Source organism: Cercospora beticola, chromosome 2 (genome assembly GCF_033473495.1).
Source record: "Cercospora beticola chromosome 2, complete sequence".
NCBI lineage: Eukaryota > Fungi > Ascomycota > Dothideomycetes > Mycosphaerellales > Mycosphaerellaceae > Cercospora > Cercospora beticola.
The window spans coordinates 4,386,316-4,404,042 of record NC_088936.1 but is presented as its reverse complement, the minus strand read 5'-3'; the positions used below and the strand labels follow the sequence as shown (position 1 = coordinate 4,404,042).

The 17,727-nt window shown below is 52.9% G+C and overlaps 4 protein-coding genes across 4 annotated transcripts; 1 reads left to right on the top strand and 3 right to left on the bottom strand.

Annotated features, from left to right (window-relative positions):
* Positions 1-388: 388 nt before the first annotated feature.
* RHO25_003676 (uncharacterized protein) lies at positions 389-1,910 on the bottom strand (the record flags this gene model as incomplete). Its single annotated transcript, XM_023599164.2, has 2 exons — positions 389-602; positions 670-1,910. 2 exons carry the CDS (start codon positions 1,908-1,910, stop codon positions 389-391), a joined length of 1,455 nt encoding a protein of 484 aa, XP_023455791.1.
* Positions 1,911-2,492: 582 nt separating this feature from the next.
* On the bottom strand, positions 2,493-4,961 carry RHO25_003675 (uncharacterized protein; the record flags this gene model as incomplete). The annotated part of the gene is made up of 1 exon (XM_023599163.2): positions 2,493-4,961. The coding sequence occupies one exon, from the start codon at positions 4,959-4,961 to the stop codon at positions 2,493-2,495; it is 2,469 nt and encodes an 822-aa protein (XP_023455788.1).
* A 359-nt stretch (positions 4,962-5,320) lies between these two features.
* RHO25_003674 (uncharacterized protein) lies at positions 5,321-12,676 on the top strand (the record flags this gene model as incomplete). Its single annotated transcript, XM_023599162.2, has 1 exon — positions 5,321-12,676. One exon carries the CDS (start codon positions 5,321-5,323, stop codon positions 12,674-12,676), a length of 7,356 nt encoding a protein of 2,451 aa, XP_023455789.1.
* Positions 12,677-14,784: 2,108 nt separating this feature from the next.
* RHO25_003673 (uncharacterized protein) lies at positions 14,785-16,822 on the bottom strand (the record flags this gene model as incomplete). The annotated part of the gene is made up of 6 exons (XM_023599161.2): positions 14,785-15,217; positions 15,283-15,493; positions 15,548-15,954; positions 16,005-16,126; positions 16,179-16,566; positions 16,635-16,822. The coding sequence occupies 6 exons, from the start codon at positions 16,820-16,822 to the stop codon at positions 14,785-14,787; spliced, it is 1,749 nt and encodes a 582-aa protein (XP_023455786.1).
* Between the last annotated feature and the right edge of the window lie 905 nt (positions 16,823-17,727).

Below are 17,727 nucleotides of genomic sequence, written 5' to 3'. Positions count from 1 at the left end.
CGAGACATGAGTTATCCATTGCGGTTAGGTCAACTAAAGTAAACGGCAGACAGACAGTAAGCTTCCTGGCACAAAACCGTTGGCCTGTCTTGCAGCCCTGCGATAATCGAGGTATACGATCCGTGGACTCAGGTATATATGTGGCTGAGACTCATCCCGCATCTCATCAGTTAAATCGGACTGCTATTCCTCTCGCACCACCAGTTCGGCTCCTTTACCGCATCAACAACGCCATCATGAAACTTCAATACGCGGTTCGCAAATCTAAACATATCGACAGCTACCTTGAACATCGATGTCTCTCACCTATAAGCCACATGTCCCTCTCCTCTTATGTACAAAGCCCACTTCATTACGACTCAAACAATTCGCACTATCTGACTTTCGTTCAAAGCCTAGGCGCACTGACCTTCGATCCCCCACCTCGAGCGAACAATGCCTGCAGCTCTGTCTTGACGACACTCTTATGACTCAACAATCCTCGTTCATGAACGTCGACCCATTGTCCCTTTTCTTTCCAGCCCCATGCTTTGTCTTTCTCTTCGCCATTCGAGACATCGTACAGCACGTTGAGGATGTATTTTCCGATGATGGGGAGGAACCTGATTGAACACAGTCAGTACTTCGAAGTCACATGCAGTCGTAGCAAAATAGACAAGGGGCGCATACTTATACGAGTGAAAGCTGCCTCCCGTAGCAACATACAACCCCTTCAACCTCTCCTGATCCGGATGTTTACAAATCAAGAAATCTTCCGTCGGAGTCTGCGCATCCCAGCAAATACGCCAATAATCCGGTTCTTTACCCTTCGCAAACGCAGGTAAAACTTTCTCGCTGATCATCGCTTTCGTCTCTTGTTTCAAGCATTCTGGTACACAGTATTGATCTTCCGCCGGGATGGAAATCTTATGACCCGAAGGAAGAGTGTGGGAATTTATAATTCCAGAGCGAGAATTCGCGTATTTCATGAGTTTGTTTCCATGAGAGGGTGGGATGATCTCTCCGAGACCACCGTAGACTACGACGGGGAGTTGGAAGTTATCGAGTTGGGAGATTTCGGTTGAGGTGCAGTTGTAGTAGGCTGCGCAGAGACCTGTGGCTTGGATTTGGGATTCGATGCGGAGGTTGGTGGGTAGGGAGAGGGATTCTTCGAGGGTGGAGAGGAGGGCGGAGGTCCAGGGGCCGGTGCAGAGGATCGTTTTATCGGCGTAGAAGGTGCGGCCGTCGGCGGTTTGAGCGCCCTGAATAGTTTTGGTTGTGGAGTCGTGGAGGAGTTGGGTTACTTTGCCGGTTTCGCGGCGGATGCCTTTGCGTTCGGCGGCTTGCATGAAGGCGTGAGTTGCTTGGGCGGCGTCGCACCAGCCTGCTTCGGGGTTGAAGTAGGCGGATTGGAAGCCTTCGGAGGAGGTGCCTTGGAGTGCGTTCCAACGGGAGGAGATGTTGTTGAGGTCGATGTCTTGGGCTTGAGTGCTTCCTCTTCCTTCAAAGGTGGATTTGATGCGGGATTTGAGGTCGCTGCCTTCTTCTTCGTACATCAGCCAGCCCACTTTGTGGAAGAATGGACCCAGTTCTTCGGACCAGAACCATGGGTGGATAGTCTCGCATGCGAGGTCGCAGTATATCTTGTTGGCATAGTCGGTTCTGATGACGCGATTAACATCAATGGCTGCGGCGAGCTTCGGTGGGCTGGAGGATTGGTCGATGATGGTCACCTTGGATGGGTCTTTGTAGAGCTGGGCAAGGTGATAGGCGGTAGATGTGCCGAAAGTACCAGCTCCGATGATCAGCACAGTAGGCTCCGGCTTTCCTTCGAGCGGATTGTCAACGTCTATACGCTTGATGGTTGGAGCGACGTTGTTAGGCTGCGTGATTCTTCGACCATCCTTGCCATATGTCGCGAAGATTGGCATCCTGACGATGACGTCTTGTGAAGAAGTGGCTGTTCCGTCGACTTGGATCTGTGTGGTGAGCGAAAGTGGTGGTCAAGGACAATTTTTCCAGGCGCAGCTTGGGATTATCTTGTTGCGCGGTCAAGCGGAGTCTTACCTCCCCGCCCGGTTGTTCCCATTCTCGTGTCATTTCATGGTGCCTGGTCGCAATGAACTCTTATTTGCTGCATGATGCCAGCATCCCAGTCTGGAGAAGTCTGGAGAAGCTAGGGATTGTGAGGGGAAGCTGCAGGGTTGCACCGACTCCACGCGGGTTGCTGCGCGTGTCGCGAAAACATCCAAACACTAACAGCGCCGTAGCAATTCTGGACGTACAGACAGTGTGACTACATCTTCAATTGAGATTTGTGTTAGCAGCTTGGAGGTCAAACCTCCAAAGAGTGAAGTCGAGCAACTTAGCCTAGTTCCGCAGCTAACTTATTCTGGTGAAGACGCCAAGATCAGATGATGAAGCAACTCGGAAGTGGCAGGAACGCAGACAGCACTGGTTGTGGGTAAGGTGGAGAACTCGCCGTCCGAAAACTAGCGGTCTCCGAAGTTTCATTAATCATCATCACTATCAGCGAACATGTCTTCTGCCTGTCGCTTGCGAGCCGGTTCAGCAGGAGGCTGTGCTTTGCCCCCGCTGGAGCTCTTCAAGGAGAAGCCATTGCCATTAGCCTTTGCTGAATCGGCAGGCAGATGGGAATCTGTCTTTGACGTATCGTCCTCAATCGCAGACATTTCCACGTCGGCTGTCGGGCCACCGCCCTCTTCAGGACCATCGTTAACTTCATCCGGTGGCGACGCGTCCAAGTCCACTGAATCTCCGTCCAGGTCCACAGATGCGCCATCCAAGTCGGCCTCTTCTGCCTCATCCAACGGCCGATCATCCATGAGCAGAGCTGCAGTGTCGGCTGCGGGTCCAGTGATGGGTGCCGGTGCTGGAGATTCCGAAGCAGCAGCAGGTGATGCGGTGCCATCAATGCGCTTGAACTTTGAAAGGTGTTTCAAATCTCCCACTGTGACTTTTCCGTCCTGATTGCCCTCATCGCCCTGATCGGGACCATCCTCGGCAGGTTGCTCGAAGAACCCTCTCTTGAACTCATCAAATACATCTGCAGCAAACACGCTGTTTCGCTCCCAGATCTCGAAGAGCACCCCCACTCGATTGCGCCACTGTTGCTCTTTCATTCTTCCCCATCCAAGATCTTTGCCTAGACACCCAAGCGTCTGAAATGTACTCTGTCGACGAAACGCCGTTTCGAACAGTTGACGGTACTTCCAAGCGTTGCGTACTCCGGCTGTTGCAGAGTTGTGTAAAATGTCATTGATCAGATATAGAGCAACAAGCTTGATCTGAGATGGGTCGGTATCATGCTCTTTTTTGTCTCTGCCTGAAAGACCGTGAGCTTCGATGCTTGGTAGCTCCTCATCCGGTTCATAGACGTCTTCGTCATCCTGATTTGGATCTTCCTCGTCAAATTTGCCGCACTGTGTCGAGCCGAATGGCTTCTCGACATTCAGGACCAGCATGTCAACTATCTCTTCCGCCCCAGCGCCGGCATTCTTGATGGCGAAAGCCGAGATAGCTGCAATGTCACCAAGTCGCAACTTAGCTTGCGTTGTGGGCAATCGTGAGAGGAGCCAGGCGAATTTAGCAATCTGCAGAGGCGTCAAATGCTTCTTGTCAGCAGAAGGCGCTCCCTCTCCTTCTCTCCGGCTCGTATTGAATTTACGTTGCTCGGCTTCGTCATCGCTCTCCTCATCGGAAGATTCATAGTTGGGATGATTCAGCGCGTCGCCCAATTTGGTGAGATCCATGAACGGAACATCGCCCTGCAAGATGTTCCAGTCAATGGGGACGTCATCAAAAGGCCGTTCGGGACCTCTGCGAATTCGTCTCTGTTCCTGCAGAACCTCAAAGTCCTCGTCATCATTCCACAGTAAGTAGCGATAATATATTCCTTCCGGACTATGCGGATCGTACAGAAAGGCGAATCGCTCATCAGTTTCCACTTCGGGCATTGACATCAGGACAGCTTCAAGCTCGATGGCCTTCTCGGGGCTGGGCTCTGACAACAGCCGTTCTACTATGACGTGAATTGCTCTCACGCTCGCAATCTCCAATGGTGGTTGTACAGAAAGATGGGCCACCGCTTCAAGGCCTCCATTGCGTGGTGGTCGCGGCTCATACGAATCCGGAGGAGCGAAGTCTGAAGGTGGAGGGGCATTGCGCATACTATATCCTCCTCTGGGCTGGTCGCGGTTGATCTTTTCGGCGCCAAAGGGCTGCGGTTCTGCTCCCGAGCCAGGTAGCGTGCCTGGTGGCAGGGCTGTTGATGACAAATGGCGCGCGATGACCAGTCGAAAGCCACATCCAAGGTAGCGGTCTCTGAGGGCACTGACGGCAGTATCAATCTGAGAGGTAGGTGTCTCGTAGTCCAGCAGTGCTATTGCCGTCACAGACATCCTGCCATGCCTGAGTGGCGGCGATATTGAAACGCTATGGACCTTGAGGTGATCGGCCAGGAGCTCACGCACAACACCTTCATTGAAAGATGGCGGTAAATTGGACAACTGTACCGTCGGCCTGGGCGCAGCAGCTCCGGGATCGTCTTCGTCTGCTCGGGTATGTCTGCTGGACTCGTCTCGTCTTGCATTCCCGCCCAGGTTGTACTCGGCAGCCAGAGCTTCCTGTTCCCGTCGGACCTCCTGCTGCTCTCGCAATTCATCCAACGCTCGCTTTCGCTTCAGGCTGGGCGGAGGTCCTCCAAATCCGCCTCGGGAGCCTCCATATCCCCGCCCAGGCCCCGACGGCGGTCCTCGCGACGAGTTGGAGTAGCCATCGTAGTCGTCACTCCCACCAAAGGAATCCTCAAATTCAGCTAATGCAGCTGCTGTCTCGGCCTGCTCCCGGCGACGCTTCTCCTCCGCTGCTAGTCGCTCCTTTTCGAAGGCGGACAACTTCTTCGGGGCGGCCAGCTTCTGGCTGACATCGGGAAATTCTTTGGGCGCTTCTTCGTCGGCCATGGTGGATGGGTGCGTGTGTTATCGAAGTTCCATTTCCAGGTGTCGATGTCTGTGACGTGGGCTCACAATGTTGCAACGCGTCGCGCTTCACGAAAGTCCGCAAACAAGCTTTCTGGCTTCGATCGGCGTTCGGCAGGGTCACATGCATGGTCAACCTCTCCCGCACAGCAGCAGCAGCTGCACCACGCGCTCTGACATCGCCGCCGCCCGCACGCCGCCACTGTCGATATCCACGCAGTATCTTTGCAGGCGGCGCGGAGTGAATGCGCGGAAGACGGCGAGGACCATGATCGACGACATCGAGCGGCTCCCACACTGAAAGTCTTGCGACTGGCACATCGCAAGCACACTCGCCAAACATGACGACGGCCTACAGCGAGGCCTTGAGCGCCATTTTCCAGGACCTCAAGTCGCGCAACGACCACACCCGTCAAAATGCCTCAACACGGCTCATCGAGCAGGTCAACGCGGCCTTCCGCGAGCTGCAGCCGGCACAATGGAACTCATACTACAACGAGGTCAATGCGAAGATGGTCGCCTTCATCCTCAGCGGCCAGGACACGCACGAGCGGATGGGAGGACTGTACGCGCTGAATGCGTTGATCGATTTCAAGGGCGACGATGCTGCTTCGAAAGTCACCAAATTCAGCAATTACATCAAGAGGACACTAGAGGGCAACGACACGAGTGCGATGATCGTCGCAGCGAAGTGCCTGGGACGACTGGCAATTCCGGGCGGAGCATTGACTGCGGAACTGGTTGAAGCGGAGGTCAAACATGCGCTGGAATGGTTGACGTCCGATCGCAACGAGAACAGGCGTTTCGCTGCTGTGCTCATTTTGCGGGAGCTGGCCAAGAACAGTTCGACGCTGTTATACATCTACATCCCTGGCATCTTGATGAGCATCTGGGAAGGTCTGCGAGACCAGAAGGTCGTTATTCGCGAAACCTCTGCGGAAGTCATCTCGCACACTTTCAAGATCCTCTCCGCCCGCGACCCGCAGATGCGCTCGTCCATGTTTACGCGAATGTACGAGGAGTCGGTCAACGGACTGCGTCGTGGTACAGTCGAGTATGTGCACGGCTCCTTGTTGACCTTCAAAGAGCTGCTTGTGCAAGGCGGCATGTACATGCATGGTGCCAAGTACAAGGAAGTCTGCGAGCGAGTCTTGCAGCAACAGTACCGTGAGCACAAAGATCCGACTGTGCGGCGCACTGTAGTGGAGATTATTCCGCTCCTGGCTGGTTATGCACCGAAGGAGTTCTGCAACCACTACCTCGCACGATCCATGCAGCATCTACAAAACCTGCTTAAAGATGCGAAGCAGAGAAATCTCGCATTCGTCGCCATTGGTAAGATTGCACATGCCGTTGGCTCTCAGATCGCTCCGTATCTGGATACTATCCTGCTTCACATCCGCGATGCTCTGTCGGTCAAGAACAGAACGAGACACTCGGATGAGGCCCCGATCTTTGAATGCATAAGCATGATCAGTATTGCTGTTGGCCAAACTTTGAGCAAGTACATGGAAGCTCTTCTCGACCCCATATTCGCTTGCGGGCTGTCTGATGCGCTGACACAGGCGCTGGTTGACATGGCGCATTATATTCCGCCTGTCAAAACGACGATCCAAGAGAAGTTGCTTGATCTTTTGAGCAGGACGTTGTGTGGGCAGCCATTCCAGACGCTGGGCCATCCTACACAGGGCAAGGGTTTGCCACCGATTTACACCAAAGAGTATCGAGATCAGAAGGATCCACAGCACCAGGAACACAAAGACCAGGAAATCGCGTTGGCCCTTCACACCCTCGGCAGTTTTGATTTCACTGGCCATGTGCTCAACGAGTTCGTGCGAGACGTAGCTATCCGTTACGTGGAGGATGACGATCCTGGTATACGCAAAGCTGCGGCACTAACATGCTGTCAGCTGTTCGTCAAGGATCCCATTGTGCATCAGACGAGTCACCATGCAATCCAAGTGGTCTCCGACGTGATTGAAAAGCTACTTACAGTCGGCGTGTCAGATCCGCATCCCGATATTCGACAAACAGTGCTCGTATCTCTCGACCCGCGGTTCGATCGACATCTGGCAAAAGCAGAGAACGTTCGAACTTTATTCATCAGTCTGAACGATGAGAAGTTTGCGATCCGCGAAGCGGCAATGACCATTATCGGGAGGCTGACAAGTGTGAACCCTGCCTATGTTTTCCCGTCACTCCGCAAGGTGCTCATCCAATTATTGACCGAGATCGAGTATTCGAACAGCGCCGCCAACAAGAGAGAGTCTGCACAGCTCATCAGCCACCTTGTTGGCGCGAGCAGCAAGCTTATCAAGCCTTACGTCGATCCGATGGTGCATGTACTTTTGCCCAAAGCAGAAGACCCAAACTCGGAAGTCGCTGCGACCACGCTGCGCGCCCTTGGCGATCTCGCCAGTGTCGGCGGCGAAGAGATGAAGCGATACATTCCCGAACTCATGAAGATCATCATACGGAGCCTTCAGGATCTCGCTGCGCCTAAGAAGCGCGAAGCTGCTCTGTGTACGCTTGGTCAGCTGGCCAGCAACAGTGGCTATGTGATTCAGCCGTATACTGATCATCCTGACTTGCTCACTATCCTTGTCAACATTGTAAAGAGCGAGCCGCCTGGCGATCTCAGACGCGAGACGATCCGACTCATGGGTATACTTGGTGCATTGGATCCGTACAAGCATCAGCAAGTCATGGAAGAGTCACCAGAGTCAAATCTGAAGGCTGACTTTCACGGCGTCTCCGACGTTACGCTCATCATGCAGGGCATCACACCAAGCAACGAAGACTACTATCCAACCGTCGTTATCCACACACTCATGGAGATGCTGAAGGAGGACACACTGAAATCGTATCATTCAGCTGTATGCGAGGCTGTCATGAACATTTATGCGACCATGGGAATGAAGTGTGTACCGTTCCTCGGCATCGTCGTCCCAGGAATGGTAGGTGTGCTGAAAGACGCTGGCACGGAAAATCGGCTTGAAGGTTACTTCAACCAACTGAGCAGTCTCGTCAAGATCGTACGCCAGCACATCAGACCTCACCTACCGGTGATTTTGGAAGCCATCAGTGACTATTGGCACCGGAGCACTCAGCTCCAAGCGACCATTCTGAGTCTTATTGAGAGCATTGCGCGAAGCTTGGAGGGAGAGTTCAAAGTATACCTCGCCAATGTTCTGCCACTCATGCTTGGTGTACTTGATGCCGACGGGCGATCAGAAGCCGGCCGTGCTGCCATGCAGCGAGTACTCCACGCATTCCTTGTCTTCGGGTCGAGCGCGGAGGAATACATGCACCTCATCATACCGGTTGTTGTCCGTATGTTTGACAACGCCGATGGCCGCTACAAAGATCGAGCAGTACGCAAGGCAGCAATTGAGACCATTGGTCGTCTCAGCAAGCAAGTGAACATTAGTGAATTCGCTGCCAAGATTGTGCACCCTCTCGCTCGGGTCCTACAGAGCAACGACAACCAGCTGAAGCCTGCTGCCATGGAGACACTATGTGCGCTAATTTTCCAGCTAGGACAGGACTTCCTACACTTTGTACCGACGATCGACAAGATACTGGTACAGCAGCGCATAAATCACACCGCATACAACCTCATCGTCACCAAGCTCAAGAAGCATGAAGCACTGCCGCAAGACTTGAGCCCCGACGAGCGATATAATGACGAAGATGAAGATCAATATCCGACTGAGATCTCAACGAAGAAGCTTGCAGTCAATCAGCAGCATCTCAAAAATGCCTGGGAAGCGAGTCAGAAGTCGACAAAAGAAGACTGGATCGAATGGATGCGACGATTCTCGGTCGAGCTACTGCGCGAGAGTCCGCAGCAAGCGTTGAGAGCCTGCACTAATCTGGCTGGCGTGTACCCTTCGCTTGCTCGCTCTCTGTTCAACTCCGCTTTCGTCAGCTGTTGGACAGAACTTTACGACCAGTATCAAGAGGAGCTCGTGCGAGCGATCGAAACTGCTTTGACAAGTCCTAACATTCCGCCAGAAATCTTGCAGACTCTGCTCAACCTCGCTGAGTTCATGGAGCATGATGACAAAGCGTTGCCGATTGATGTTCGGACGCTCGGGATGTACGCGGGCAAGTGTCATGCTTTCGCCAAGGCGTTGCACTACAAGGAGCTCGAATTCAACGCTGAGCAGAACGCCAGTGCTGTGGAGGCGCTCATTTCAATCAACAATCAATTACAGCAAACTGATGCAGCGTTTGGTATCTTGAAGAAAGCTCAAGGCTACAATGATGTAGACCTCAAGGAGACTTGGTACGAGAAACTTCAACGATGGGACGAAGCCTTGATGGCTTACCAGGAGCGCGAAGAACGCGAAATGGCCAACGAGGACAAGGTCTCGTTCGAAGTGGTCATGGGCAAGATGAGATGTCTCCACGCTCTCGGTGAATGGGATACTCTGTCCCAGATCGCGTATGATCGCTGGGTCATCGCAAACAGCGACGAACGCCGGAAGATAGCGCCCCTGGCGGCGGCCGCTGCATGGGGCATGGGCCTATGGGACATCATGGACGAGTATCTCGGAGTAATGAAGCAGAACACTCCCGATCGTAGTTTCTTTGGAGCCATTCTGTCAATTCATCGCAACCACTTTGACGAGGCACATCTCCATATCACCAAGGCAAGGGACGGACTGGACACAGAACTTTCGGCTCTCCTTGGTGAAAGCTATACCCGTGCATACAGCGTCATTGTCCGCGTGCAGATGCTGGCAGAACTGGAGGAGATCATTCAATACAAACAGCATTCTCACGACCCTGAGAAGCAGGATCGTATGCGCACCACCTGGACGAAGCGTCTGAGAGGCAATCAGCGCCAAGTCGATGTGTGGCAACGCATGTTGAAGGTTAGGGCGCTGGTTATCTCGCCGCAAGAGAACCAGGAGATGTACATCAAGTTCGCTTCTATCTGCCGCAAGGCACAACGGCCTGGACTTGCCGAGAAGAGTCTGAACAGCCTGCTGAACTTCTCTAGTAGTCAGCATCTTAGCACGCTGGCAGACGGCGACAAGGAGAGCTGGGACATTGTGCACCAGGCACCATATCCGGTGCAGTATGCGACTTTCAAATTCCTCTGGAGCAACGATCAACATGATGCTGCGCTTGGCGCTCTTCGATCCTTTACGAAGACGCTCAAAGATGACTACGAAGGACGGATGGCCGCGGCAGCGCCTCATCTCAACGGGCATCCTGGAAGCGTGCTGAATGGTGTCAACGGCATGAACGGCGTCAATGGAGTCAACGGCATCCATAGTACTGGTCCCTTTGGCGCTGCCAACGCGCACCAGATCTCACCCAAAGAAAAGGCAGAATTGGACGAATGGCGACTCCTACTTGCCCGATGCTACCTTAAGCAGGGAGACTGGCAGGTCAAGTTACATAATGGTGACTGGCAATCTGAACATGTTGCTGATGTCCTTGCGTCTTACCATGCCGCTACAAGGTACCACGAATCTTGGTACAAGGCGTGGCATGCCTGGGCTCTGGCCAACTTTGAGGTCGTGACATCTCTCACTTCTGGCGATCGCGAGGCCACTGATGTTCCGTCGTACATTGTTACAGAACACGTCGTTCCTGCTGTCAAGGGGTTCTTCAAGAGTATTGCACTCTCCTCCACGAGCTCGTTGCAGGACACACTTCGCTTGCTGACTTTGTGGTTTGCGCACGGAAACTATCAGGAGGTCACTCAAGCAGTGACGCAAGGCATATCATCGGTCAGCGTTGATACTTGGTTGGAGGTAATACCACAACTCATTGCTCGTATCAATCAGCCAAATCGACTTGTCAAGGAGGGTATCCACAACCTCCTGGTTGATATTGGTCGAGCTCACCCACAGGCACTCGTCTACCCACTCACCGTTAGCATGAAGAGTGATGCAGTCGGACGATCTCGTTCTGCAAGGAGAATCATGGATGCCATGCAGCAGCATTCGCCGAAGCTGGTCGAGCAGGCAGGGTTGGTCAGCCACGAGCTCATCCGTATTGCGGTACTGTGGCACGAACAATGGCACGAGGGCCTCGAGGAAGCGAGTCGACTGTATTTTGGTGACCACAACATTCAGGGGATGCTTGCTACACTGGAACCTCTTCACGAAATGCTTCGAAAGGGTCCAGAGACACTCCGTGAAATCTCATTCATCCAATCCTTCGGCCGTGACCTCAACGAGGCTAGAGACTGGTGCGAGGCTTACAAGACGACAAAAGAGATTGGAGATCTTAACCAGGCTTGGGATTTGTACTACGGCGTGTTCAAGCGAATTGCACGACAATTGCCCCAGCTTATGAGTCTGGAGCTTCAGTACGTCTCGCCCGAGCTCAAGAATGCCCACGATTTGGATCTGGCCGTACCTGGAACGTATGTTGTTGGCAAGCCTGTTGTGCGCATTCAAAGCTTCGAGCCTGTTGCTACTGTCATCAGCAGTAAGCAGAGACCTCGCAAACTCGGCTTGAAGGGCAGTGACGGCCTCAAATACGACTTCATGGTCAAAGGACATGAGGACATTCGACAGGATGAGAGAGTCATGCAACTGTTCGGCCTGGTCAACACGCTACTTCAGACCGACACTGAGTGTCTGAAGAGGCATCTCAACATTCAGCGATACGCTGCCATTCCGTTGTCAACACAAGCCGGTCTGCTAGGATGGGTGCCTAATTCTGATACCCTACACGTTCTCATCCGCGAGTATCGGGAGTCTAGGAAGATTCTGCTCAATATTGAGCATCGCATCATGCTGCAGATGGCGCCCGACTATGATAATCTCACGCTGATGCAGAAAGTGGAGGTCTTCGGATATGCGCTGGACAACACTACTGGACAGGATCTGTACCGTGTTCTCTGGCTCAAGAGTAAATCCTCCGAAGCATGGCTCGATCGAAGAACAAACTACACTCGATCACTTGCTGTCATGTCCATGGTCGGATATGTCCTCGGTCTGGGAGATCGTCACCCAAGCAACTTAATGCTGGACCGAGTGACTGGCAAAATCATTCACATCGATTTCGGAGACTGTTTCGAAGTGGCCATGCATCGTGAGAAGTACCCCGAACGTGTGCCATTCCGCTTGACGAGGATGTTGACCTTCGCCATGGAGGTTAGTAACATCGAAGGTTCATATCGCACGACTTGCGAGCACGTTATGCGTCTCTTGCGCAGCAATAAGGAATCTCTCATGGCTGTGCTGGAAGCTTTCATCCACGATCCGCTTCTCACATGGCGTCTCGGTACTAGAGATGCCCCATCAGATCCTACATATCAGTCTGAGCGCCGTGGATCCATCATGCATAGTGAGAATGGTGCTCCACAACTCGTTGGTGCTCCGCCGCAACACGACCGCCGCCGCGCTTCCGTTATGGGCGGCGACTCTAATGCGCCACCTGCCGGCGACCGTCCACCGAACTCCTCATATCGTCCTGGCCGTCCTCGCCATGGCTCCATCGTGCCGGGTATGAACGGTTATCCAGCACAAGACCCTATGGAGAAAGAAGTCCAGAACGCACGGGCTTTGCAGGTTTTGGCTCGTGTCAAGGAGAAGTTGACTGGAAGAGATTTCAAAAAGGAACAGGAGTTGACGATCGAGGATCAGGTGGATCGGCTGTTGGCCGAGGCAACGAATCTGGAGAATTTGTGTCAGCATTATATTGGGTGGTGTTCGTTCTGGTAAGGATCGGACTGAGACCAACAGTATTTATATCATTACGAAGCGGACGAGCGACTTTCAGTGCAGATCGATGTTTCATTCCAGCGTGGCGTTGGTTGTTGTTGTTGATATGCTTTGATGGTCGTGTGTGGATGTGAGCTGAAGAGACGTGAAGCGCAGAAATATGAAGTATGAGCCCTCCGCATGTGCGAGTGTTGGCGAGACAAAGCTATGTATATGTGGGGAAAATACAGCGGTTAGCGGCTGCTACCCGCAACAATGAAATCGTTCGGATCGATGTTAACAAATTTTTGAAAGGAAGAAATGTTCTACCAAAGTCTCGAATTTCATCGCCGTCAATCGCTATTCACTCGTCACAACAAGCACGAACAGTGCTGAGTTTGAGTATCCCATCTTAGTGGGCACACAGCGAATCCACTCTGACTTGGCGTCCGGATGGCGGCTTCAGATGTAATATCATTTCTCTACAATCTCTGTCAATGGTGTTGCGCCAATTAATCAAGAAAAATTATTATTGAAACAACACTTCGCTCGCTGCGCGGCTTGTCAACCATCTCACACTCGATTCCAAAATCAATTTACTCAACTAAAACAGCAAAGACATGCTCCCAACAGAATCCCGCAATTGAAGCCCTCCAAGCATGTCCAATTGTAACCTTTCTTCGTCTTCACATGTCGTTGCTCGCCGTCCGATCGATCGTTCTGATCCTGGTCTGGATATCTGATTGTAGGATCCGTTCTAGTGTCCCTAGATGAAGATCCATGCTCCCTGTTTTCGAGTGGAACGTCGGTATTCTTCTTGTCATCGGAAGAGCCTCCAGCTAGTTGTCGTGATGAACCCATGTTTGTTTGAAAATCGAATGGGAGCAGGCAGTCTGTTCTTGTTTGTGGAAAGTCAAGACTTGATTTTCGACTCTTTTCAATGATCGAATATTATCCTTCAAGAATATGAGGTTCGATTGTTCGAATCTGAATCCGTCCACAATACGAGTAATTGCTTCGATGAAAGAATGTTCGGCTGTTTCGTGCCTTCTGTTGTTTTTCTTCTGCGCTTGACACCTTCTCTTCCTCGGTTTGACGTCGAACTCCCATCTTTTATCAACGCCATCACCAGCACGATCGTCGTCGTCGTCGTCGTCACCTTCAACCTTCCTCCAACAATAGCATCTCACTATCCTCTAACTCACGCTTTGCATAAACTTTCACCCTCAGCCACACTATGCTGTGCACAACTTGCACAAAAGCCAAGGCACTACCAAGACCACAGCCACTTCCTTCGTCCACGATCAGGCAACGACATAAAATCTGCCCAACTTTGGACAAAATCGACAGCGACTAACCTTTATACTCAAAGAACATCTTTGCAACTGCTTAAAGGGTCTAGCTTTGCATCGTATACCACCTGTCCCTTCTCCCAGGCAACGAAATATCTTCACCAAAATCCCCAAATCTCAGCCCCTAAGACCCCCCAACGCCGAGCAAACGCCCAAACCCAGAACATTCATCACCTCGTCACGCGAACCTCGTTTCCAATCCTTCTCCTCTCAAGCGAACCCAATCGAAACCCAAGCTGCATAAAATGGGTGTAGACGATACAATGCAAATGCAAATGCAAATGCAGCCAAGTCTTTCAGCTGAAGAAGGAATCGAAATGGTGTTCTAGAACAAATGGAATGGTCAGCCCTCAGCTTGGCAATACCTCCTAACTTGTGCCTACGCTGCGCTCGCAGTCTCGTGTTGCAGGCAGCCTTATACTCGAGCATACAAACGAGACGATGAACACAGATGTTCAACCACTTCTCGACGTGAGAGACCGGGTGTTTCACGTGACAGTTAACCGCAAATGGGAAATGTACAGAACAGGGCGTAAGGCGTGAGCGAAAAGCGTAAGTTTCATCAACAGACACTAGCGGCTAGTAGAAGGTTCTGTTCTTCTTCCAACGTCAGCCCAATTCAGGCCTTCTCTTCATCATCATCGTCAAGTCTTAACTCTCTCTTTCCCAAACCACTAGCCCACTATGCCCAGAAGGCTGGTCCTATCTCCCACCCAGTCGATATTGGCAAAATATACAGAGATCAAAGATGCGATGCAACAACAAACAACATATCCTCTAGATGACACTCCTCACACCAGCCTTGGCGTAATCCATAAATCCCTTCTTTTTCTTCTCACTCTGGATCTCCTGGATACTCGCTCGTCGGTTTTCCTCCGTAACGTCCACACCCGAGATCATCATCTTCTGATCCTCGCGCATACCGCTGTAGATGTCGACATCCTTGAGAGCGACCCACATGCGACGATGTGAAGGATACACGAACCACGAGTAGACTTTCCAGATGATGTAAAGTCCAACGAGGAAGGGACCGGCGAGGTAAGCGGAGAAGAAACCCTCGGCTGTGAGAGGTGTGCCGCCGACGGGGTAAAGCGCAACGTAGAACTGTGCAACGAGTGCCAGGACGTTGACCAACAGGCCGAGGTACGAGCCCCAGACGCCGAAGGCTGCTTTGAAGGGCAATTCGTCGAGGGAGTGGCCATTGAGTTTCCTGTAAGTCTATCAGCGTCTCGATCTCGCCTCAAGGGGCTTCGGGGAGTTATTCTCCAAACTTACCAAGCAGCGCGGAAGCGAATGTGAGCAAGGCAAACACTGCCGTAGATGAACAGGATCGAGAGACCCGACAACGCCAGCAACCAGCCGAAAATGTCACCTCCATTTGGCGCCAAGTTGATGAAAGCCAAGCAGCCAAAGAGCAACTGCATGATTGTGACCATGAGTGGACGGCCGGCTTTGTCGACGTAAGCGAACAGCTTAGGAGCCATGCCTGCAAAATTGTCAGCAAATGAATATCGACTAGTCTGTTCAGCTCGATACATACCGTTTGCGGCCAAGGCCTGGATTGTGCGGGTCGAACCGAAAGTGCACGAGTTGGCGACACTCATCACAGCAATCAGAATGACGGCGTTGAAGATACTGGGGAGGACCTTGATGCCAGCAAGCTGAATGGCAATGACGAAAGGAGAGCGACGCGACTCCGAGCCCTCATCCTGGTAAGCTGGAGTATCGGTGGGGACGATGAGGCCAATGAGGAGGAGGTTCAGGAGATAGAAGATGGCAATACGCCATACGACCTGCTTGGAAGCACGTGGAATCTCCTTCTTAGGGTTCTTCGCCTCGGCGGCAGCCAGCCCAGTAAGCTCGGTGCCAGTGTAGGCGAATGCAGCGGTGACGAAGACACTGCAGAAACCGTGGAAACCGTTCAGGAAGGGGTTGTAGGGGGCGTTCCTAAAAATTCGTTAATGGGATGCTTTTGAATTGGCAATCGGGGAGCTCACCAGTAGCGACCGCCGATGTAACCTCTGTCGTCAGTTGGGACACCGCCAACATTGATGATGATGCCCAAGATGATGAAACCAGAACAGGCCAAGATCTTGATAATGGACAGAACAAATTCGACCTAGAAAATGTCAATGACAGAGTTCCAGGAATGGCTGCGAGGAAAACCCCACCTCTCCGTACCCCCTCACGCCAAAGAACTGGATGGCAACCAAAGCAAGGAGCAGAGGCACGATCCAAGCACTGTTATTGATACCCTGCGATCCCTCCCAGAAGTGAATGATATTGCAGGCGGCAGAGATCTCGAAAGGCAAAACCGTCAACCAACTGATAGCATACTGCCAGGAGCAGGCAAACCCCCACGAAGGATCGACGAATCGGGTAATGTAGACGGTGAAGGCGCCATTGACGGGATACAGGACGGCCATCTCAGCGAGAGCCTGCATCATGAGGTAAATACTGCCACCGATGAGGGCGAAACCGATGAGCACCGAGGCAGGACCACCTGACTGGAATGCGCCACCCGAACCGATGAACAGACCGGCTCCAATGGCACCGCCGCTGTGGAACAATCGGTGTCAGCGCAAGGGAGATTTCAGAACATTGCAGTGGACGTGGGTGAAACTCACATGGCAATCATTTGCATGTGTCTGCCCTTGAGATCTCGCTTGAGCGCTCTCTGGTCAGCGTTGACCATGGCGACATCATTGCCGTCGGTGCTGAGTTGTCGGCCGCGCGCATGGTCGCTGAGGGAGGCGCGTTTGGGAGCATCGCCAAAGGACTTGCCGCCGAACTCGACGTCGTCGTCGTGTGCCATCGTGGTCGGCGCGAAGATGTCTCGTGAGACAGCGGACCACAGACAAAGGGATGTGTGAGAGAAGAAGGAACAGGGAACAGGGAAGGAGGGAGGGGGAGGTTTGGTCTGAGGAAAGCGTCGATCAAAGAAAGCGGGCAGGAATGCAGTTCATAAACGACGACTAAGGCCGATGCGCCACACTCGGCATAGTGTTATCGCGGTGATCAGGTTCGTGTGAAGGTCGAAGGAAGGTGCTAAGTCGGTCGCGCCACGAGACCTGGCCAAGCGGCGTCAAGAAGCACAAGCTGCGAGGGCGCGTGGCTTATCTAACCGAAAAGCCTTTGCCTACGAAGCAGAAGGTTTAGCCAGCGGCCAAGGCTTGGTCGCGGCCTTGGACATGTTGTACAGCGCAGTGCAGTGCAGTGCTGATTTCGCGGACTGGATGCGCCGTCGAATGGACGCGCGCGCTGGGGCAGAGCACGAGCAGCAGGATTGCGGGGCAGCGCGGCGCGAAGGCTGTTTTCGGTGCAGACAGCCGGGGCTGGAATGGGCGCGCACAGCTGGTGCGCACCCGGGGCCAGCGTGGTTCGTGGTTCGGTGGCAGGATGGCGAGGTGGCATTGCAGCAGCTGCCGCTACTGCAGCGCTTTGTATCGCTGACCACTCTCGGCCGTCGATCTGCTTGTGGGTGTCTTCTTCCGCCCTTCGATGCGTCTTCCACGCCGCACGATAGGCGAGTCCGGCGTGGCGAGGCTCCGGTCTCCAGCGCTGTCGCACGATCAGGGACAAAGACCGCGAGCCAGTCAGAGATTCGTGAGTGGTGATACGAACAATGCTGTGTGCAGCTCATTCTCATCACTCATCATCGTCGCATGCTGCCTCGTGGCAGCCCGTCCGCCTTGATCTCACCTCGCCGGGCCTCCCACA